The sequence below is a fragment of the Anopheles coustani genome, chromosome 2 (genome assembly GCF_943734705.1).
Source record: "Anopheles coustani chromosome 2, idAnoCousDA_361_x.2, whole genome shotgun sequence".
Taxonomy (NCBI): Eukaryota; Metazoa; Arthropoda; class Insecta; order Diptera; family Culicidae; genus Anopheles; species Anopheles coustani.
In genome coordinates, this window is record NC_071289.1 from 45064286 (window position 1) to 45089032 (window position 24747).

The window sequence follows — 24747 nt, forward strand, 5'->3', positions numbered from 1 at the left end:
AAGTTCAATGTGCCAACCAACCGTTACGCGCCACCGGGAACCAAGCGTCTCCAACGAATTCTAGTTGATCACTAACGTCGGCACGAAGTGTTGACTGAATCGGGATTCGGAAGATTCGAAGATTCGATCCCTAGACGGATTCTAAAGATTCGAATCCCACCTGACAGATTCTAAAGAGTTGATTCGATTGGGATTCGGATCAGATTTGATTTGTTTGGGACTTGATTTGATTCGGTTCTGATTTGATCCTAATGGCCTTATCACACTGGTCACCAATGGTGGCTTTGCAAAGCCACCTAACTGTCAACCTTTAGTTTTGGCATCCAGTTTGACACAATGGTGCCTCTTGGTAGTGTGATAAGGCAGGCCACCTGGGAGTGGGAGTTTATATAATTCACTTTCGGTTCATGCGGTTTTCGGCAGTTTAAGATTAAAATACCGAAATTTTATAATCTTATTATGCTTATAATTGATTATTAATAAAATTAAAAAACATGAATCACTTTCAAATCAAGCTTAGCATGCCAGATACAGCAAAATCCACACAATGACAGCTCGGTGATACGGGTAAGCCCATTCACCAACGGACCCCCAGCCACTCCAATGTCATTCGTTTTCGATGGTCGTTTGACAATCCAGTGCTTTTTCCATGCCACCATTGGTGACCAGTGTGATAAGGCCATAAACTGTTTCTCGGGGTCCACACTACAGCGCGACGTCTCGTTTCAAAACAAACTCAGGGTCCACACTGCAGCGCGACGTCCCGTTTCGAAAGTAGCCCAGTTTCGGCAGAACAATCGCGCAAGCCAAGCGCGACAGAGGTAGGAGAGTATGTGGAAATATGTATCACATTGGGGCACAAATTCGGCTAAAATTTTTTATTGAGTTTTGAGGTAGTAATGCATGATATTTGTTTAGCTACGTATTTTATGCACCCTGAATGAGTTTGGCGCTTCTACATTGGCAATTCACTGAGAAAACAAACTTAAACAAACATCGACGATATTTTTGCCCGCCGTAGGAGGTATATATTTCCACATCATCTCCTACTTGTTGAAGAGCAGTTTGTTTACGTTTCGGCACCCGAAAAAACTTTCGTAAAAATATCAATTAAAACTGAGTTTGATAACTGAACTACATTTGTGAAGCCTAAAAATAAGTAGTACAACGAAAAATCCGATGTTTCGAGAAGAATATTGCTCGTTTTGTTCGCGTTTGTGATTCGGTTTGTTTACGTTTTGTGCAGCTGTCGGTTTGTTTACGTTTCGAATTGACATTTGACAAGAGCTGGCGCGACGCCGCGTTTTTCGCTGTTTCTACACTAGCGCGATTTGTGCGACATTTTTTTTGTATGGAGTTCGGCCGCCTGTCAGGCGACGTCGCGTTTCGTGACGGGACGTCGCGCTGTAGTATGGACCCCGAGAAAGACAATTAACAGACAGGTCGCAGCATACCATGTAACGAGCCGAAAACCGTGGGAAAATTTTGACAGTTGGTTAAAATTTTGTTTTCTTCTCACGAACAGCGAAGAAAGTATGGTAAAACTGCAAATTTGGTATGTTTCATCAAAAGAGGGAAAAAAAGAGTTGAGGCGTTCGAAATATGTTCTGGAGGAAGACTGGGTATAAGGCAGACCTACACACTTAATTTCGGAAATCACAGCGACCAAAAGGATCTATATCACATGATTTCATACAGAAGAGCAGTTTCTATCCACAAGACCATGGATGCTGTGATCTAGAATTACCAACTACCTATTTCGCGAAGATTTTGGCGGAGATCTCCCACAAGTAAGCTGGAATTTTTTGAAAACACTTTTTTAACCAACTATCACAACAATGAAGGAGCAAAAAACAGCTTTGACCCGACCTGTCCGTTAATTGTCTTTGGTTTCAAAAGTAGCCCAGTTTCGGCAGAAACTCAATCGCACAAGCAAAGCGCGACAGAGGTAGGGGAGTATGTGGAAATATGTATCACATTGGGGCGCAAACTCGGTTAAATTTTGTTTGTTGAATTTTGAGGTAGTAATGCATGATATTTGTTTAGCTACGTATTTTATGCACCCTGAGTGAGTTTGGCACTTCTACATTGGAAATTCACTGAGAAAACAAACTTAAACGGACTACGACGATATTTTGGCCCGCCGAAGGAAGTATATATTTCCACATCATCTCCTACTTGTTGAAGAGCAGTTTGTTTACGTTTCGGCACCCGAAAAAACTTTGGTAAAATATCTTTTAAAACGAAGTTTCATAGCTGAATAACATTTGTGAAGAGTAGAAATAAGTACTAAAACCTAAAATCTGATGCTTTGTGGAGGATATTGCTCGTTTTGTACTTGTTTGTGTTTCGGTTTGTTTACGTTTTGTCCAGCTGCATTGGATAACAGCTAGCGCGACGTCGCGTTTTTCGCTGTTTCTACACTAGGCATCGTCTGGCGCGATTTGTGCGACTTTTTTTTCTTGTATCTCGGGGTCCACACTACAGCGCGACGTCGCCTGACAGGAGCTGAACTAAATATAAAAAAAACCTTGCGTGATGTCGCGCGAATCGCGCTATGTTTTTTTTTTGCATGGAGTTCAGCGCCTGTCAGGTGACGTCGCGTTACGCGACGGTGCAGTCTAGAAAGCGTGTATGGAGTTCAGCCGCCTGTAAGGCGACGTCGCGTTTCGGGACGGGACGTCACGCTGTAGTGTGGACCCCGAGTTTGAATCGACTCACAATGATTTGAGTGACATAACGAGTCGATCTAGAGAAAATGTTACTGATTTCAGTAAACTCAAATCGAACGCTGGGTAGAATGGTTTATTGGACAAGGATTGAGTTTTTTTAGGCTCTAGAAAAATTCCTGGAACCTAGTTTTTACAAAGAAATACAGTAGAATGTCCATTATCCGAGTTGCTCTTCCCAACCAAACCCACTTAGCCCACGGAGTGACAATGGTTCAGACCAGGACCAGACCATTTTTTCCAGATTCTGAATAAAACTATCACTCAAAATTGATAATATTATTAAGACAGTGTTATATACAAAAATAACTGTGCCCAATTTTGAATGCCTGCAAAGAACATCGTTTCCTTACGTTAATAGATTTTCATGATTAACAAAGCTACTTACAGCGGTGAACCTCACAATGGAAGTATGTAGCACATTTTCATCACGAAAACGCGAGTTGTGATTTGATGGGGATTCAGATTAGGATAAACAATTTCCACACCGGCATTGATTTGCTTACTGTCCGTCCACACGGCGCTGCGACAATTCTGCGACCGGGGTTTCTGCGACCGATTTGTGCTCACCGGAAGTGTCAAAGTAATCAAAAGTAGCCCAAGTCGGCCATCTTGCATGTCAAAAGTGTCGCAGAAACGCAGCGTTGGACAATCTGGCCAACGTTTTCGTCGCAACTTTCTGCGACATTACAAAAAGACCGTTATTCGTATGTAAAAATGGTCATTGTCGTGGTTTGTTCGACGAGAAGGAGTTTTGATATAGTAAATAAATATACTGGCGTGCTAATTCATGTTTTTAATGCGTTTTTTTATTTAACTATTGTGTTAAAATGAAAGAATGTAAATAATAATTTTAATGTAAATGCATAAAGCATATTTTTATTATTCTAGAAAGTCAACAGCATTAAAGTAAAAACAAGTAACGCCGGTTTGTTCGACGAAAAGGAGCTGTAATATAGTAAATAAATATACTGACGTATTAATTCATGTTTTTAATCCGTTTTTTAATTCAACTATTGTATTAAAATGTATGAATGTAAATGTATGCTCGTCGCGCTGCAGTGTGGACTCCGAGTAGTGTAGTAACAGCGAAACTCGGGGTCCACACTACAGCGCGACGTCCCGTTTCAAAAGTAGCCCAGTTTCGGCAGAACAATCGCGCAAGCCAAGCGCGACAGAGGTAGGGGAGTATGTGGAAATATGTATCACATTGGGGCGCAAACTCAGCTAATTTTTTTATTGAATTATGAGGTAGTAATGCATGATATTTGTTTAGCTACGTATTTTATGCACCCTGAGTGAGTTTGGCGCTTCTACATTGGAAATTCACTGAGAAAACATCCTAAAAAAAAACATCGACGATATTTTGCCCCACCGTAGCCACGATGGAGCGAAGCCGGGATAAAAATCAAAAATTCATTTTTGGATTTCAGAAAAATGAGATATGTTTTCTCAAACTACAAGATGAAACAAAGAAATGACCCAAAAACAAGATCCTCTGTTTTTCCAGGTTCTGAGAAACAGCCCGTCAAAGTCAAGATTTGTGAAAATATTGCGTGAAAAATTGAAAAAAATCCATCAACTTTGAAGGTCTGTAACTCATATAATAATGGCCGGAATCGAATTTCAAGTACAGTTTTTAAAAGGTATATTATCATGCTTTAAAATTGTTGAAAGTTTAAGTAAAATGAAATTGAATGTCACAAAAAATTATGCATTGTTTCGCAAAACTCCTGGAAATTTTTTCATGTTTCTGTTTTTAACCTTACGCCATCGCTAAGGATTGTGAAAGATTGTAATATGATGCATACCCACTTATAGTCTAGAATGTTTTGTAACAATAAATGATACTTTTTTTTGCGGATACCTGCGCATCTTTACGTTATTCTGTACTTTATATGTGAAGCTTATAGTTTATCACATACTAGGCGTCTCCATCATGCCATATGCAGCATCATGTATGGTAAGAAATATATGAAATTCTCATTCAATGAAATATAGGTCGATAATCGTATCGTAAAAATCTGAAGCAGGATAGTGGTTGAACATCACGTAAAAGGGGAAAGACAAGCAAAGTCAATGGCAAAGAATGAAGTTTGGTTTGGTTTGCTTTGAATGTATTAGGTCGCTTTTTCTTGTTCTACAGCTCACAAACCCATCTTTTTATACCCAAAATTCCTATTAATAATGTACCCTACACTAACATTTTGTCCTGTTAGTACCCTTACCTGTAAAAGTTGAAGTTAATCTTCAAGAGTTGGTGAATCACAATGCGTGTAGAATAATTGAAATGCAAAAAGCAGAAATCTTGCGGCACCTTTCATCTTCTTTGTGTGATTCACTAAGCATCGTATTATTGTGGTCGTGGGGCATTGACGGATCTAGTGGACACAGCATTTACAATCAACTGTTTCATGGTTCCGGAGAAAATACTGTATCAGACAGTGAATTACTAGTATCGGCATTAACTCCCATCCGTCTTTCGTTCATTAGTGACAATTCAGATATCATCTGGATCATGTATATATGGTACAAAACCAACAGAAATGAACAGTGTAGAGCACTTATAAAATGGATTTATTCCAAATCCTGCGAATTTATCTTATGACTTATATACCAGTACACTGCACTGTTGGATGAGATTTTTCGAATGCTTGCCTCACATTTCGTACAGAATAGAAGTTAAAAAACGGAAGGTTACTAAACATTTTAAAAACATGTGCAATGACCGAAAAAAAATGGATTGGAAAAGATGTACGAGGAATTTGGTGTTAAAGTAGATGAACCAAGGAAAATGGGTGGAAATAGTACGACGGGAAATGTTTGTCGTCGGGCTTTTTCAAACATTGAACAATTGAGCGTTATTTTGCAAATAGGAACAGAACTTATAGAAAGGTTTCGAAATATTTTAATAGCCATCAACTGTTCACAGCCTTTAAATCCAAAAACTATTAGTCTATATTGCAAAGACACATACATGTTTTACATACATAATTACAATTGGTATAAAACGCCTTCTACTGTCCATAAAGTTCTTGCGCTTCTTCTTCTTCTTCAATGGCCCGCTCGCAGTTGAGCACGTCGTGCTGACATGGCCTGGTCACCAATCGTTCTCCAGGTAGCTCGGTCCATGGCTGCAGCCCTCCAACCCCGGTCGCATCCGATGTCTCGCAGGTTCTGCTCCACTTGGTCCATCCACCGAGCTCGCTGAGCTCCTCGTCGTCTCGTGCCGGGCGGGTCGCTGGTGAGCACCTTCTTGGTGGGGCATGAGTCCGGCATCCTCATGACATGCCCCAACCAACGAATCCTGCCGGCCTTCGCCACCGTCAGGATGTCCGGCTCGCCATACAGCTCAGCTAACTCGTGGTTCATTCTTCTCCTCCACACGCCCTGCTCGTACACACCGCCAAAGATAGACCGGAACACGCGCCTCTCGAAGACTGCGAGGGCGTTGGCGTCCTCCGTGAGCAGAGTCCAGGATTCATGCCCATAGAGAACGACCGGTCTTATCAGCGTGCGGTATATGACACATTTCGTGTGCGGGAGAAGCCATCTGGACCGCAGGAGTTTGTGGAGTCCATAGTAGGCACGATTCCCCTGAACAATGCGCCTCCGGATTTCACAGCTCACGTTGTTGTCCGGAGTTACGACAGTGCCGAGGTAGCAAAACTCCTCTACTACCTCAAGTTCGTCGCCGTCCACTGATACACTGCTCCCCAGCCTGGCTCTGTCACTGTCAGAGCCTCCGACGAGCAGGTACTTTGTTTTCGTCGCATTGATCATTAGTCCAATCCTTGCGGCCTCGCGTTTCAGTCGGGTGTACGCCTCGCACACCGTCCTAGTGTTCCGCCCGATGATGTCGATGTCATCCGCGAAGCCGAGGAATTGGAGAGAGCGGGTGAAAATCGTGCCACGGATGTCGAAGCCCGCGCTTCTCATGACACCTTCCAGAGCGATGTTGAATAGAAGGCAGGAGAGTCCATCACCTTGCCTCAGACCCCGGTGGGATTCGAACGGATCCGACAGCATGTTCGAAATCCTCACCTTACACAGCACCCCCTCCATTGTGGCCTCTAAGGGCTCGCAGTCAATGTGGGGTCACTCCGGTCAAACGGTGTGACGGCGTGAACGCCTGGAATACTGGCCTCCTCGTGGCGCCACTGGACCCCCTAGCAGCAAGGGGTGACTAACAGAGATCCGGGTGGGAGGGGTACCCGACCTCCCGTGCACTATCAGAGTGAAACTCTCGAAGGATTTGTGCGAGATTCCTCCTCCTTGCCGTCGGGACCCAGGATGATCAAACTGCCTGGATTGAGTTTGGTAGTGTGCCGCAGACGGAACGGGCCTTGTAAGGTACCTTTAATCCTGGTTTTAGGTATCTAGCCCTCTGGTCTGTTTAGCCTCTCCGGAGGTTAGGATGGACCCTATGTCAGTGGACAGGACCGCGAAGACGTAGGGAGTGTTTCGGAAGGGATTCACTCTCCTGGAAGATTCACGAAGGTCACGAGTAACCCTGGTTACGAAGGAACTGTTGATTTGTTTCCGGGGGCGACCGGTTACAGATGTGTAGAATGTGCATAATTTGATAATCCCCTTTTGACTGGTAAGCAGGGCGCTGGGGTTGCTCGTGACAAAGGCGGAAGGGCAAGTCTGGCAATGGGGCGACCTGTTAATTGTCGGTTAGGGATGCACCGGTGACGTCGACACCAAGGTGGTACCCGTCTGACTACGACCAGGTCAATCTAGAAACCAGATTTGCAAGAAGGGGCCCGGCAGAACAGCAGCCGGGCCAAAGAGAGCACCAATAGGTGCAGAAGGAGGAAGGCGGTGGGTCTTGTCTATGGGGCGACCTGTTAATTGTTGGTAAGGGACACACCGGTGAACTGGCGCACCAAGGTGGCACCAATGCAGGTTACTAACTACGACCAGGTCAAACCAGAAACTAGACCCGCCAAGGGTCTGGCCTGACCAGCCAGACCAAGGAAGCACCAGCGGGTGCAGTACGGGGACGGCACGTAGATCGGGCAGGAGCTCGATTTTGCGGGCCATAAGATCGCAGATCAGAGGTGTCAGAGGAGAACCTGAGTGCAAGTCCCATTTACGGGTTTTTAGGAGGTAGTGGTGTCATGTAAGTCAGCTGTCGGATCGATCTTCTGAGCCGCTTAAGTTGCATTGCGCCGAGTCCGTCGCCTTTGGAGACATGCGCTTTCACCCTTCAGGAGTTAGTTGCGTGCCACAGCGTCCGTAAACTGAGATTTTAACCTAGGGACAGATGCCTCTTCCGTCATTGCTTCTACCGTGTAGGTGCATAGCGTGACGGAAGGTGAAAGGCTCAGAGGAGGGAGTAATGTTGGTCACGGTCCCACGGCGGGGCCAAGGCCAATGTGAACCCTCGTCCAAAAAAAAAAAAATTGTGGCCTCTAACAGCCGAACCAGCTTCTCGGGGAAGCTGTACTGCCGCATGGTCTTCTATAGCTCCTTCCTGTCTATGGTATCGTAGGCCGCCTTGAAGTCGATGAAGAGGTGGTGCGTCGGGATCTGGTGCTCCCGGCACTTCTGGAGGATCTGCCGTAGAGTGAAGATCTGGTCGGTGGTGGATTTGCCTCCAACAAACCCAGCTTGGTAGCTTCCGACGAAATCTGTAGCAAGGGGCGCGAGTCTGCAGAAGAGTATCTGGGATAGGATTTTGTAGGCGGCATTGAGGACTGTGATGGCTCGAAAGTTGGCACAGTCCATTCTGTCACCCTTCTTGTACACTGGGTGGATGACACCCAGCTTCCAGTCCTCCGGTATCCTTTCCTGCTCCCAGATTTTCACAATTAGCTGGTGCATACTGACGGCAAGCTCTACCGAACCCATCTTGAATAGTTCTGCCACCAGCCCATCGCTGCCAGCTGCTTAGTTCTGTTTCAGCTGCTTGATGGCACTAGTGACTTCGTCCAAGGATGGTGGGAGCACCTCGTCATCTACCTCCTGGCTAATGTGCTGCTCAATTCTGCCTGCGCCGCTGCTGGACTCCCCCAATTCCGCTCCGTTCAGGTGTCCGTTGAAGTAGCACTTCCACCTTTCGATCACCTCTCGCTCGTCCGTAAGAATGTTGCCCTCCTCGTCACGACACATTGCGACGTTTGGCGTGTAGCCGCCTCGTGTCTTCTTCAACATCCTGTAGAACTGGCGAGTTTCCCCCGACTGAGTTAGCTGCTGCAACAGTTGTTCATCCGACTCCTCGAAGCGACGCTTCTTGCTCTCGAAGAGCCGGGTTTGCTGTGTCCTCAGTCGTTTGTAGTGTTCCACGTTCTGACGGGTTTCGCGCTGCAGCATTCGGGCGCGCGCTGCGTTCTTCTCGGATAGTGCCCGCCTGCACTCGTCATCGAACCACTCTTTCCTCTGGTTACGTGGCTTATGGCCCAGTGTCTGCTCGGCTGTGCTGCTGATGACTCGCTCCACCATACGCCAGTGGTCATCGAGGGACATCGTGGCGGTCGCGTTGTTGTCCGGTAGCGCTTCCCCAAGCGCTGACGCGTAGCCCTCGGCAACAGCAGGTATTCGCAGTCGATCCGTGTTTAGGCGTGGGGTAGGCCGGTGACGCAGTGTATTGACAACGCAGAGCTTCTGCCGTAGCTTCACCATAACCAGGAAGTGGTCCGAGTCGACGTTTGCGCCCCTGTACGTACGTACGTCGATGATGTCCGAGAAGTGCCTTCCGTCTATGAGAACGTGGTCTATTTGGGAATATGTCTGCTGTGGTGATCTCCAGGTGTAGCTGAAACGAGGTTTGTGCTGGAAGAAGGTGCTACGGATGTTCATGTGCCTTGAGGATGCGAAATTTATGAGCCGGAGGCCGTTATCGTTGGTTAGCTGGTGGGCACTAAAGCTTCCAATCGTAGGTTTATAGGCCTCCTCTCGCCCGACCTGAGCGTTTAGATCTCCGATGACGATCTTCACATCATGTTGTGGGCAGCGGTCGTACTCCCTCTCGAGCTGCGTATAAAACGCGTCTTTGTCGTCATCGCTGCTCCCAAGGTGCGGGCTGTGCACATTAATAATGCTCAGGTTAAAAAAGCGTCCGCGTATCCTCAACCTGCACATCCTGTCGTTGATCGGCCACCATCCGATCACACGCTTCCTCATGGCACCCATAACAAGGAACGCCGTACCGAGCTCGTGCTTGTCTCCACCACTCTGGTAGATCATGCAATCGCTACGGTAGGGGCGCACCGAGACTCCTTTCCAGCGAACCTCTTGAAGTGCTACTATTTCGAAGCCGCGGGCTCTCACTTCCTCTGCGAGTATTCTTCCACTCCCGGGTGAGGTAAGAGACCTGCAGTTCCATGTACCGAGTTTCCAATCGTAGTCCTTTTTCCGTCGCTTAGGTCTTGCATGATTGGTCCAAATCGGTTCTTCATTATGGTAACTTTTCGTTGCAATGATACAGAGGGTGGCTTGCAAGGCCTCTCCCTCCGCCTCCTATCTCGTCGGTGGAACAACGCATCCTAGCTGTTTTACGTCCCGTAGGATGCCAGGACAGGGTGTACACCCGCCCCTAACATGGGGAACAGACGCTGGTTCGAGCCGCTCCTAACATGGAGAACAGACGGGATGAACTACTAACAAGTAGTAGTCCAATGTATAGGTGCCTTTCCTGTGCACATTAAATTGTACTCAGGGCGGGCTCTGGGAGAGTCTGGCTTGCCAAATAAGAATTTGATTCATATATATTGACTAACGGCGGATATATTTATCGAGTAGATATTGACGTTCGTCAAGTAAATTTTGAAAAAAGTAAAACTTTGAAATAAAATCGAGGAAACAAACACGCAAATATAGTCAACAACTTAAAGCTAATTAAAAAATGTCTAAGCAGGCACGTTGGACTGGGCAATACTGATGGTGCACACACTTTCATTCGAACAATTTTTCATGCAATTGTTGTATTTAGCGTGAAATTACCAGTCAATTTGTGCATCGACACTGAGCAGAACATCGTAGATGAGCTGTTAAACTCGTTTTTCATCTACCTAAAGTAGCAATTAATGATTGCAGAACTAAATAGACCATTCACGGTTCCTCAAACTATTCTTTCACTTAACATCCTGACCAAACTCGTCGTCGTGTGTCGTGGCGTTTTGGACCACTTTATATGGTTTACCTAAGTAGGTATTACTTTTGTTGAAGGTGCACAGCCATCTCATTTTCTCACGAGACGCCACTGGTTCTTACCAATCTAATAAGCTTAGATGTGCTGCGGTGAAGGTAATTGCAAGTGAGAATTTCAGATTCCGTGATAAACAAGCTCAGCAAAGGAGAAACAGGATTAATTTGCCCACTGAGGAGTAGTGAATTGGCCTTTTATTCCCCATTGAAACTGGAAAAGAAGTGTTGGCTCACGTTTATGCCAAACTCGCATATCGAAACTTTTACATTATCGAGATGTTCTTATGTAGCCTTTAAATTTAAATGTAAATGTGATATGCAACTAGTTCCTGTAAATGATCAGTGATTTATCAAATCATCCTTTGCATCCTTGCAGAATATAATAAAAACTATAGTTTGGTCGAAATAGCAAACCTCAAACGTGTACTTTCAATTGCATGCCAAAGAAACAATACAACAATGTAATAATGCTTTTCAGTGGTTTGAGATAAACTGATCCTCTGAAAATGTTTTGAACTGTGTATGAAAATGTTTTAAATCTAGGCCCTGCCTGATTATTTGCATGGTATGCAACATTTTAGCGTGGGTTTTAGGAATTTATACATAGCTCACCACAAAAATGAACAAAATATAAATAGGTTTCTTAGACTAGATGGGGGGGACTCTTAGACGTTCTCAAAATAAACGCCCTAGTCCCTGCTCTTGCCCTTTGGTGTCCCCACACAGCATACACCTACACGGTAGTGCTACGTGGGGGCGGGCGTCTGGCTATCGAGCCGTGGTTCTACTTATCTAGCCCCTATACTTATTTCTGTGGAGGCGTCTCGCCTCTCGCAGGCTTCTCTCGGCGTCGTCTAGAGCTCGCGTAAACCCCGGTTGGCATCCGCTGTTGGCGTCGTCGGAGTCGCCTGATGCTGTCCAAAAGCTGCCTTGCTCTACGCCGGAAGGCCAACCGCGTGTCCGGGTCCATGGCCTGGATCCTAGCCCGTAGCGTGGGGTCACGACCGAACCTGCTCGTTCTCGCTCTATCTTGGGCCGCTGCCCGTACCGCTGCTTGTTCTGTTGCTCGCCGCCTGGCCGCTGCCGTCTGCCGCTTCGCGATGGCTTCCCTCTCGGTGGTCCAGAGCCGCTGGAGCTCGGAACAGATGATTCTTGCTGCCTCCTCCAGTCGATCCCAGGCCTCCGTGCTATGGAGCAGGTTTTGGCTGCGAGATACTGGCGGAAAAAGCCGTGCCCCGTCAGCACCTGGGACTGGCTCTACATCCGTGATCATCCGGTAGCTCCAGCGGACGAAAGCTTTCTTAGACTCGAACAATGACGGCTCATTCTGAAAGCGGTAGGTTTGTTCGTTGCTTGTTGATTTCATCAAATGCCGTCGTTGCAGTGAAAGTTGCTGTTCATCGTCTTGAGCTGACACCAGGCTTGTTTTCACATATGCACCCAGCAGGACCAGTGCCTCCAACGCGTCATTCTTTTCTAACACTTCTTTTCCAGTTTCAATGGGGAATAAAAGGCCAATTCACTATTCCTCAGTGTGCAAATTAATCCTGTTTCTCCTTCACTGAGCTTGTTTATCACGGAATCTGAAATTCTCACTTGCAATTACCTTCACCGCAGCACATCTAAGCTTATTAGATTGGTAAGAACAAATCTTACATTTCCGTTTCTATGGGCCCTCCTATGATTTTTGTATACCACAATATACCATTTCCATAACAGATATTCAATAGAACCGTTCAATCGTTTAAAATAATTGATTCACAGCGTGGATACAATTTGTGAACAGTAACGTCTTTTTCGAATGATTGACTATATATGTATGTGTACACAATTTGCATCTATGAAACCCAAAACAAACCGGCCTGCAATCTGACAGGGCGATAATGAAGTTTAAGGATATCATATTCGAGTGTATAGAATCATTAATGAAGGTGACAAACGCGATGAAGGATTGCAAGATGTCATATTCCGGTTTCAAGACGGGATAACGGAGTTTACAAAAGCGATCAACGCGTTTCAGCTTACGCTATCCATCGTAAAAGGCTGCAAAACTGTGTGATCACCATATTCCAGTTGTGATCCGCTGCTTCTCGGATGTTGTTCGAGAACACTGTGCAGCCATGTAGGTTCTGTAGGTTATGTACTTTCTTACTTCAATCCTCGTTTATTCCACGTTCAGAAACAGACCACAGACTACAGACTAACGAGACTAACAGACTACAGAAGACATACGACAGACCAACAATATTCCTTGATGCATCTTCATCACCGTCTACTAGATAACTATAGAAAACCAGATTGTTGAAGCTGTAATCGATAACTCAACAGATTCGGTGCACGGTCCAATGTCCTAGTACAACTAAATTTAGCCTGATACCAGAGCAGATGTAAAAGGTATTGCTGCTCTGACTCGCTCTATTTTGCAAGAGGAAATACTCACTACTAAGATATCGTCAGCATAGGCATTATTTATCGGGGATCAATGTAAAGAAACAAACAGGCCCATCGACAAAGGATTCCGTTAGAGGGAAGCATGCATAAGGGATAAGGAAAATCATATCCCGGTATCTTCACTTTTGGGAGTAACTGTACATCGTTCAAAATGGAATCCGGTATGGGCATACCAAAACTCTGTGGATCTTTACACGAGGAAGCTAACCAATGAATTTCCTTTGTAGTGTATTCACGAATATCAGAAAGTACGACACATTTAGACACATTCTGCCATTTTGCTATCGCTTTCAATACTATCTTGCAACTCCATAGCGCATTTCTTTTTGTTGAAAATTTCGACGTACGTCCCCGAGCGGTTTATTGTCAATACTGTACTCATTTACACTTTGCATCCCGTGTCTACTAAAGGATAGTACGGATATAGATAATTTCACTAGAATGTGTGCAAATGTTGAACTGGTTCTGAAATCTAGAGCGAAAAAAAACATCAATTAAGGGGCACACTTTGAGGCGTACGACACTTTGCTGAACTGATCTTTAAAGGGTTTCTTTATTACCTTTATTTAACGATATATATCTTTGCAACGATACAAATACAACACAAGTGTTTAGAAGAGAACGAGCGATGGCATTTGCCTGGTTGTGTGATGGACGAAGAATGGTTCGGTTGGTGTATGGGGTGATCAGATCGAGACATCGATCCAAAGTTTAACGATCCCACACTTTACGCACGCGAGGATCACATTTTTCAAAGGGAGGTTATTTTCATCTACTTCGCTTTAGTTCGACTTTTGTTTGCGTTTCCTTTGCAACCACATTATTCATCATCTTTAATATTCTAAACTTTCCAGGTCCAAGACATTCGAGAAACTAACTAGGAAAGAAAATTCCACCGAGTGGGATGGCTAGTTTGCTTTTCAGGGCTTACCTCAGCTATTATTTTATCCTATTAACTATAATCGTACTTGCAACATTGCCAATCTGCTTCGAGACAACGTTTTGCCTGTGCTTGGTTTGTCACGGAGTACACCGTTTGCTTGTGGTGAGGATACGTGAGTACAAATATTTTACCGAGGGCATTTGGCTTGAGACGACGCTTCCATTTCTGCTTGTTCGTTATATACGTTTTTATAAGAGTAACTGTAATTGCAAAATACTAAATTTTATTTCTTTTAATTTTGTGGCTTTTGTGTACGCTGTCCACTACATGCTAGTTAGTTGAAAGATGTTGCCTCTTATTGCCCGAGTAGCACGCATATAGGAAATGTCTATGTATGGCATTGTGTTTATTGTTAGAATCGTTTTGTTAAATGATGCAATGACTTTGAAAGCAAGCACTGTGTAGCTTAGTAAATACTGTTTTCTTTTCTTTTTTGCTCATACGTCAGCTCCGAACAGTATTGAAGAGCTTCTCGGCAAGCGGAGCTTACCTTCCCTTGGTCAGTTTAATTAGCAGCGAAAGTTTATACACACTCTTATAGGTCGTTAACGGATGCAAATCTAAGAAATATAAAAAGAAGAACAGCAAAAAGAGAGGGATGAAATACTGCAGGACGCTCGCTGCTCGCCGCTCGGAGGGGTAATTAGTCCACCTACCCAACGCTATCTGGATCTATCCTGCCGATCGGATGGTGATCGGTTTGGCGATCGTTCCCGGATACTGGCGTGCTGGAGGGTGCCGCCGCTGTAGACGACGAGGACGATGATCGGAGCAGTGGTCGACAGTCATCGGCCAGTTCGGCGGATAAGGTCCCCATATCGTCGCGCTCCAAACCGCTGAGGGTAGTGCTCGTGCTAGCAGCGGTGCGCTCATGCTCGTGGCATTCGCACTGGCAATCTTCCGGATTGACGTAGTTGTACGGCTGCCCGTCAGGCCCCGTATCCTGCCGATCGAGGGATGCGGCCGACATTTCAGAGGTGGAATCGAGGCGCATATGGTGCGACTGCGGCTGCGGTTGCTTCTGCGGGATTGCTGTAATACGTTTCGGTGCTTTTCGCATCTCGGGTATGGCCTCGACATCGATCCACTTATGTCCGGGCGGAGTGGCCAACACCGAAGATGTGGACGCTTTTCGCGGTGGCAGTGGTGGCGGTGTAGGTGTATCATCCTGTCCTATTGCGCGGTTTTTGGAAGCGGTCGTAATCAAAGTCGAGGTCGTAGTCGTGGATGTCGAGCGGTACTGTCTGCCCATGCGTGAACTTGTACCGGTGTTAGAATTGGCACCGCCGGACGCAGAACTACTTCCACTCGCTGTCGTCGTAGTCATCGTGATTGCCCCAAGCGAAGAGCGGTGCTCGAACATTCGTACCCCTGTTCCAGAGCCAGTGCTGTGTTCCAGAGCCGGCTTCTTGGACGGTAGGCTAATGCGGAGCTTTTCCCCACCAGCACCCGGTGTGGTCCGATCGGGAAGCTGTGAAGAAGAAGTCCGCTCACCGACACTACCTCGCGAGGTGTAACCGCCACGGGTAACCGCTGATTGTTGATTGGCTGACCGATCGCAGTATTTCTCGAGCGCACCCGGATGGATCGGCGTCGTTGAACGGGGTCGTTCCAGCGGATAAGTTTTCATGTCGATTTGTGAGCGCTCCTTCACTGGGACGAGCTTCACGCCCATCGGTTTTTCCTCCGGCAACGTAGTCGGTATGTAGGGTAGCTCGTCATCGAACGACTCCTGAAACACGAGTCCAGCACTCTCGTGGTCCTCGATAGCCAGCATGTTTGGCCGCATCGCGTGTCGATCTGCGGCAGCTCTTGTTGCTGCTGCCGCCGCCGCCGTCGTCGTCGTTGAGGCGGAATCCACTTCCGAGTCCTTTTCGCTCTCCGACGACAAGCCGCAGTCGTCCTCGACGGGCGTAACGGACGAGGGTCGATCGATCGACGATGATTTATGCTCATGATGATGCTTGTGATGCTTCGGGCGATGGTTTTGGTAATGGTGCTGATGCTGTTGGTACTGGTGGTGGTGATGTTTAACGTCACTACTGGCACATTCGGCCGGACTACTACTACGTGAGCCTAGAGCGGCAGCAGCAGTGCCGGTGGTAGCGGTGTCGCTATGCTGTTGCTGCTGCTGCTGTTGCTGCTGCTGCTGCTGTTGCTGTTGCTGTTGTTGTTTTTGCTGTTGCTGTTGTTGTCGTTGCTGATACTGCTTTTGGTGCTCATGAAGCTCCTTGATCAACATCGCTCCTTGCGCCATCATGACCTGTTGAGGTGAAGATGATGATGTTGTTACACTATCAGCGGTCACTAGGTCGCTTGGATGGTCACTACAATTACCAGCAAATGGTTTCCTCTTTGCCACGTCACCACCACAACCACCAGCCAGCTTTTGGTGCTGGGAACTCTCGGAACTCGAGCTTTTCCGGTGCTGATCTTTGGTGTAATCTTTCAACGGGGTGCTGAATATTTGTTCATCATTACTACCGGACCCGACGCGCGTTTGAAACACGCTCTGCTGCTTTTGCCGCAAGATACTGCTTCCCGGAGATACTTGGTGCAGTTCCGCCGTCGTGGTAGTAGTAGCCTTTTTCCCAGTACGCTTGCTGGCTGTCGCGGTTGGAGGTGGTGGTGGAGGCGGAGGTGGAGGCGGCGCAGATGGCCTCGGAGCTCCCGGATGCTCATCGGGGCAACCGGAAGAAGATTCGATTTCATTGTACAGCAGAGATACTGGCCTTCGGTTGTTGGGGGCACTCTTGGAGGTCTGGGACTTCCCGACCATTACCATCCCGACCTCCTCGTCGCGGTCCTCACTGACCTGCTTTTCGATGCGCTGCGACAGCTCGCCTATCACGTTCTCCCAGTTGTGACTGTTGGCTTCCTTGTCTTCCACTGGCGATTTCAGTGGTATAATGATGCTGCCGTCGGGATTGTCAATCCGATAGCATTTGAGCGGTGGCATCGGTTTCGGACGGTCGTGTATCGTGACCGTCATATTGGCAATGCGTTGTTGTTTAGGAGCGCTGCTGTTGCTGTTCTTGATGTACTTTTGCTGATGGCTACTTTGTCCGGTTGGGGTGGCCGAAGCAGATACTGACATTGGTGCTGTCGGTGCTGAACCAGATTCCGAGTCTGGGTGGGTCGATGAGGAAACTCCTATTGCACTCCGGAAAGAACCCAACCTCCGTTCTTCCGGGGGCGTGTGCAAGGGAATGTGTATGCTTTGCCCATCGAGCGGTGCATCGTAGTACCGTAGCCCGGTGGTGCCAGGTGATCGTGCCGCCCCTATATTGCTTGTTGTGTATTGATCCCCACCACCACCACCACCAATACCATCCGCAGCCGAACCCATTGGGGAAGGTGACTTCGATTTTGGGTCCCGTTTCGATTTGAACATCTTCAGCACGAGCTTCTGCTTCGAGGGTGTCGAGTTGGCTGAAATGCTGTGATGGTCAATCTGCTGCCCGCCCGCACCCGAATCGTTTGAAGTGGTCGAGGTCCGCTTCTTCCGCGACTGATGCTGCTGCTGGTGCTGCTGAAGGTTAGTGGGTTTGTCAAAGTGTATTCCACAGTCAATTCTAGATCTAAAAAGCGAAAAGAATGAATTCATTCGCGAAAAACTTACATTTGCGGGCGATCCAGAGCGTGTGATGCTCGAGGTACGTGTGCGCTGGGGGTCGTTGGCCCCGAGGAGCTCCTGGCCACCGTTCTCCTTCGAAAGTTCCACGATGCGCTCGTTGTCTGCAATGCCGTTGTCCGTGTAGCAGTGGTCCGGTTTGAGCTTGATCCGGATGTACTCAGTGCCACTCGGCATCACACCAACGATCGAGTTCTTCAAATCCCGCGGCGGAATGTTACGTTTGTTGCCGACGCTGCGGCTAGTTTGACTTACTTTAAGCTGCTGTATATCGAGGTTAGTGGCCGTGCCGGTCCCACAGTCAGACTTACGCCGCATATGGCCACCACCGTTGTTGGGATCTTCTTGTTGGATGAGTCCCTCTTTGTTTCCCCCGCCTCCAGGAGGTGGCTGCCGAGGAATGTTCGGCGATAGTACACGGCAGCCGCCTGCCACTGATGGCTGCAATTGCACCCCTTCTGCTAGGACCGCCTCCGTGGGGTCCTTCTTGCGGGATAGTATCACTTGCTCGAGCATCTTCTCGGTTGAAGGCTCCAGGCTACCACCAACGATGCTGCCTTCGGGGTAGGAGAGCAGTGGCTTCACTCCGCAGAAGGAAGTCTCGAGTAGCATCTTGTGGGGCGAGGGTGAGCGAGAAATTCCTGACATGGCTGATGTGGCCGATAGTTTGCTATTGGCTGATCCCTGACTACCGACACTGGAGAGCCGGCTCGTTCGGCCAGAGATCGATAGGAACGCTACTACCTCGGAACTCGCCGAATCTTTGCGATTGTGCAGTTGTTGCTGGTGGTGCTGCTGTTGCTGTACTTGCTGCTGCTGATGCTGCTGCTGCTGATGATGATGGTGCTGCTGGTTTATGGCTGTCACTTGATCATCTAGCTTCCAGATGATCGGAGAGTACCGTTGCGAGGGTGATGACCCGTACATGATCTATGGTAGAACAATAACAGTACATTAGCGATACCAAATTTTATTCCAGACTTATGCGATATTTCCTGGAAAAACTATTTTTTTCCATAAAAACATAATAGCTCGATTTAACAGCTTTTGCGATTCCTACTAATTGATAAACATTGATATTAAAATTAGATTAATTAATTTTTAGTTAAGCGAGTCAGTTACGGCTTGGCCGCTGGGTAGTTAGGTATGTCAGCAAGTATTTTAGTCGTTAACACTTGAAATAGATCAACATTCTTTAACAACTTTATCTATTAACCCTTTGTTTTCATGTATTTATTACTTTTGTATTTTGTAATCGATCAAGACAACTATCACAGTACTTTAAAAAATCTATTCTATTTTGACATTATTGAAAATGCTTAAACGTAACCACCGACACACACGTCGTACAACAGGATAGATGGAAACAGGAAAAACAATTACAACAAAATTTGCTATGCAAAATCAGTTCAAAAAGTAAATGAGTCCTCGGGACAAATCCCAGCATATCTTTTGAAACCACTCCGCCACTATTTTTTTAACAGCTTCAAACGTTTTCCAATTTCATTGATAAATGGATTCGAAGGATTTCGGTATGAAACTGAGTGTAAGTGTACATATTTTGGTCGTTATCTTAAATTCATTCATTAACTCAGATGTGATGGAGTGGAAGGTCATTCATTCTTGGCTAAGGAGCTTCGTGCTGTTTAAGCAAGTTATCAATCCTTCCGTACATTTTCTTTAAATTTTTATCAAATTTTTGCACAAAATTTAGCAAAACTCCGTAATATAACAATATGCATTGATATTACCACTTTTCTCGATGAGGACAAGCGATTTTTGTATGAAGATAAACTGCCCATACTCGCATATCAGTCCCATTTGACTTTTCATCACTTTTGAGTTAGCCCCATGACTAATGTTCATTTTCAATATATTTTCCAAAAAAAATCTCAAAGTGGCCATTTAGTGCATGCTAATGTGAAAAAAATACCCAATTGACTGCGTCCCATATTGAAAGTACCCGCATAACAGTCCCATATATGATTACTTTGCTTAAATTAAAGAAAAGTCCTAGTTATTGAAACTTCAACAATTTTGTAATATAAAGCAATTAAAATAATCAACAAATGGTTGTAATTCAAGTGGTTTTAACGAATTATACACTGTTAAATTGCAAATATCCGTATGGAATGAAATCCCGAACATCGACGTTTTGACGAGCAAGGTAAACAAAGTATGCTATAAGATGGGACTGATATGCGAGTACTTTTGCTTTCGCCTTCGAAAGTACCCGCATATCGTGTCCCATCTAGTTTATTTTTACCATTTTAATATTAAAAACGTGTATTTTATATAAAATGTCATTCTCAGCGAAATGTTTATGTTACAATACAATAGTTGTGATTAACCAATCATGTATTTTGTATCACTAATAACAGCAAAACAATTTCTAATGTAAAAATGTTCAATCGTTATTTTCTCAAAATGGTGATTTTGCAAATGGGACTCATATGCGAGTATGGGCAGTAAACCGCGTTTGCATATCTCTCCCACAAACCATGACGTGAGGTATGTTGAAACCGTGGAATTTTTCATCGATATCTGGATTTTTCTTGGAACAGAACGACCATAACCTGTCACCTTGAACATCTTGAAAATGCTACAGGATAAATAAATTTCATTTGAAGAGACACAAACTCTTCTAGCGTGCCGTGAAGATGCTGCGATAGCTTGGCTTTCCAGCTCTTGTTACGGTACGATTAGATAAAGTTACGAGGCCGTTTTATGACCGTTTCACGTGCATATCTATCTTTTTGACATTGATCAAGTGCGTTTCTTGACAGCCATAAACATCCCGGTTGACAGAAATTGACATTGTTGCTGGTACTATGTAGTTCCAGCAAGAGTCCCAGCAATCTGCCATGGAAAAACTTGCTGGTACTACATGACAGCTGCAAAAAATTTGAATTTTTGTCAACCGGGATACGTTCAAAGCTTACGCGAGTGTCACTGATTTTATATAAACATTCCGTTTGATTCCCAGGTTTTAAAATTCTTCACATTAGCGTATGGGTGCTCTCTTTCTGTAACGGTGTCAAATAGCCATGGGCCATATTCTAACCAACATAGCTTCACTCATGTCTCGGACTCTCCTGTTTAACACTAGAATACATTGCTTTTAATCTTACTGGAATGCTTTTTCGCGGTCTTTTTAACACGTCTAACTCTAAGATTTGTGTAATCTGTAAATGGCTACTTTTAGTATTTTTTTTTTCTTTTTTTTCTTGTTTTTGGCGTAACGACCTCTTGGTCATGCCTGCCCGTTAAGGGCTTACGAGACTTGTTTTCCCTGTTGTACGTGAATAGTCAGTCCTCTCGTACAGGGGAGGGTCCGGTCTCGGATGGGATTCGAATCCACGCCGTCATGCTCTTGTAGTATACATGTTTTCTATTTTCTGGAGTTTTTCCTTTTTGATGCATTTCTTCACCATTCTGCTAGCACGGTGTAAAGCAAAAAAGATCGAATCGAACCGTATTTGAATGCTTTTCAACTATTATGTTCTCAAAACTTAAAATATAAAATTAATTTAGTCAATTTAAAAAAAAGTGTGTTCTAGAAAGTTAATAAATTAAGCCACCTATAAAAACTTAATTTGTTTATGTTAACAAACAACGCCACAAATTGATCTTGAAGGTGTGGATTTTTGAATTTCTATACGTTGTTACCGTCCAGTGCTCGTTGTTCCGCTATTCCGTACGTGAGCTTTCCAGCGAACTCTTTTTTCTGAGTTTATTTAATACTTTTTGAAAAAACTAAAAACTGAAAAAACTCAATTTCGCTGGGAAGCTATAGCTACAGCTTTTAGCTATACACCAGCTGGTGGATGATGACGAGGTGCATCAAAACACAAAAAATGCCAAAAGATAGTCTTCTTCTTCTTCTTTCGATATGCGAGTCGGGGTATATCCTCCTACGCTAAGTCGAACAATTTGTTCCCTTACTCGTAATCAGAGGCGTACCGACTCTGGCCGAACTCCTATGAAGGGGCTCGTCCTTTAGGACCGGCTATAATAGCCATATGTCCACCCGCCGTCCACGGGAGGGATAATTCCTTCCGTTAATCAGGACACAAAAACTCGTGGTCCGTTTGATTGACTCAAACAGGACGAGATGTGCGGCAGCTAGGATTTGTCTGACTTGAGCTCCAGCTCGGCGTCACCACGTAAGATAACCTTACTTTTCCGCTAACTATTTCAGGAACCCCGTGCACTGCTAACGATTCGCTCTGATGCACTACCGAACTGGAACTGCAAAAGATAGTCAACAAATATACTAAAAAGTAGTCGTTTACAGATTTTAAAAATCTTCTAAAATAGCTAAGTTTGAGCGTGTTGAAAAGAGCGGTAAAAATGACCGCTCAAAACACGCATTTCCAGAGGTTGTCAACTTAGTTCTCAGAACTGGTCGAAAAGTAAAAATCTGAACTTGAAGATGTAGCTTTGGATTTAAAAAAAAGTCTTGTTGTTTTTGAATAAATATTCAGCCGTGTTCGAGATATTAAAATCGAAAACTGCGTTACGGTTAAAATAACCGCTATTTGGATTCTAGTGCTGACTATTAGCTGACTAACCTGTGTATTCGGTTTCTCTTTCTCTCGGTTGCCTTTTTCAGGCTCCATGAATTGAAGCTCCTCAGTTGAATTCCGCAGATCCAGAGTGTCCTCCTCCCGAAAGCCTAAGACTCCGGCATCCTGTAGTGTTCCCGTGCCGACCTGCATGGGATCCAACCACCAGGTGCATTTGAATGAAACGGATAAAAAAAAAAACACACATACACACAAGACGAAACAGTTTCAATTTGCTGGAAGTCTGTCGATCGATGAGATGATTGCACCGCATGTGGGACAGTAATGTTACCTGGTCAAACACATTTTCGGGGCTGCTATCCCGGCTGTCGTGATGGGACGAGTGCGAGGAGGCTCGGCTGATATCGATACGTGGCGTTGCCGGCGTCAGTGCTGTGGGTCCATCGGAGGTTTTTGTTGGCGAGCCACGGTTCGAGTCAATGGACGACTTTTCCTGCGACCAGCGGTGTAAGCTGTGATTGGTTTGATGCTCCATCTGTACCGAAAAAGAAGATCACCAGGATTGTGTAAACTCCACATTTCTTAGTCATCATTTCAAGATTAAAATATTGCGTATTGAATGGAACGTTTAAGCTAATCAGGTGATACTATTTCTTGATAATTGTGAAACAAATCGGATCCCAAGCCTGTATCAAAAGGAAGCTCTTGAAAAAGTATCAAGTAGGGGAAATGCCTCTTCTTCTTGGCGTAACGACCATCTTTGGTCATGCCTGCCCGTTAAGGGCTTATAGACTTTTTTACCTCGCGAGGAAATGCCTCATAAACCCCGAAACATGTAACAAACATTCAGTAAAGGGTTGGTACAGCTGAAATTTAAATGTTGCGATAACATCAGTTTAAAGCAAGACTTAACACTCTCAAGAATAATACACGAAGGATTTGCTACTGCTGTAGCTTAGTCAAAAATGTCTTCCATTAGTCTACAGAACAGAAACCAATAGAATATTTCGGCATGTGTGGAATTGCACAGCGAGTGGCAACCGGTTGATGGAAAACCTGTGATTATGGAGCGCACCGAAACTACTTCCGGTGCGTAAACACCGATGTGAAAAGTCAGCATGCCGGGAAATACATAAGTGTTATAAATAGAGAGCGCCCCGGAGAACATTCAACGTGGAGAACAAAAGTATAGCTAAAGGAACAATACGGTGAGCGAGAGCAAGGGAAAATCAGAGCAAAAGAAGAAGTAGGAGATAATAGTACCTACGAGAGAAAGCAGAACGAAACCAGCTCGCCAGGGGCAGAAAAGCAGCAATCAGGACATCACGACATCGGGATCCGATTGTGAATGAAAACCCGCTGGGAATTTTTTATGCCAAAAATCATGTAGAATCAAAATACTTCCTTAGTTAAATCAGGATCAACTTAAGGCAATAACCAGCAGATTTTTTGTGTTTATTCGAATTACCTGAATGTCCGACTTGTTAGATGTATGTTCTTCAAAGAAGATGGAAAATAAAACTAAATGCTCTATGCCCATATGAATTTTACTGGAAACCACCTTGTTTGACTTCACTAGCAAGTGCAATATAGTGTCAGTAAGGTTAGAGAACTTGGGGATGCAACGGTAACTTCCATATCTTGTTGCACAAACTCGCCAAGTGTTTCAAATTAAACATTAGCATGCCAGCATTACGTCGAGAGAGTTTGAAATAACAATCGTTAATTGTTCACGAGAAAATTTCTCATTGAAGCTGGCGATAAGGCAACAAAAAAGCTCTTCGTACAAATGACTCAAGCCATGACGTAACAAGCCACATGCGGGCGCGAATCCTTGCATAAGGGTTTCTCCTCCGTTTGTGTGGTCAGGGAATTAGGATTGCTATCCTAATAAGCTACAAACCTTTTCTTTCTCTTCAGCTGTAGTGTCTTCCATTGAAGCGATAGGTGCGGGGCCAAGGCGTTTTTGCTTGCGTGACGATGGAGAAGATGATGCCGCTACGTTCATTTCGCATCGAATCCACGCTCGATATAAGTTTGATAGGAATTAAGGATTGGGAGAGAAGGGACTGAAAAGATAGAAAAGAAATGGAAATTCTTGGTGGGTATATACATATGAATGGTATCCGTATGTGTATGTGTGTGTGTGTGTGAGAGAGAGAGAGAGAGAGAGAGAGAGAGAGAGAGAGAGAGAAAGAGAGAGAGAGCGGAAAGCGAAAGAGAGAAGGAAAGCGGAGGGCAATTCCTAACGCAAGTATTCAATAAAGCAAGAGTGTTACACAAAAAATTGCGGCTCGTGGCTGCACG

General features: G+C 45.3%; 2 protein-coding genes across 3 annotated transcripts in view; both read right to left on the minus strand.

Annotated features, from left to right (window-relative positions):
• Positions 1-64, minus strand: part of LOC131266008 (neurogenic locus protein delta) — a 39359-nt gene extending 39295 nt beyond the window's left edge. Inside the window, exon 1 of one of the 2 annotated variants that reach the window (XM_058268335.1) lies at positions 22-64. The gene's annotated coding sequence lies outside the window, so the exon portion shown is untranslated. The remainder of the gene's footprint in view (positions 1-21) is intronic. The other variant, XM_058268336.1, reaches the window with a different exon arrangement.
• A 13810-nt stretch (positions 65-13874) lies between these two features.
• On the minus strand, positions 13875-24448 carry LOC131266006 (nucleolar protein dao-5). The gene is made up of 6 exons (XM_058268333.1): positions 24344-24448; positions 22772-22975; positions 22486-22626; positions 18779-18841; positions 14934-18742; positions 13875-14837 (listed from the first exon to the last, which is right to left on the minus strand). The coding sequence occupies exons 1-6, from the start codon at positions 24446-24448 to the stop codon at positions 14813-14815; spliced, it is 4347 nt and encodes a 1448-aa protein (XP_058124316.1). The 3' UTR covers positions 13875-14812.
• Between the last annotated feature and the right edge of the window lie 299 nt (positions 24449-24747).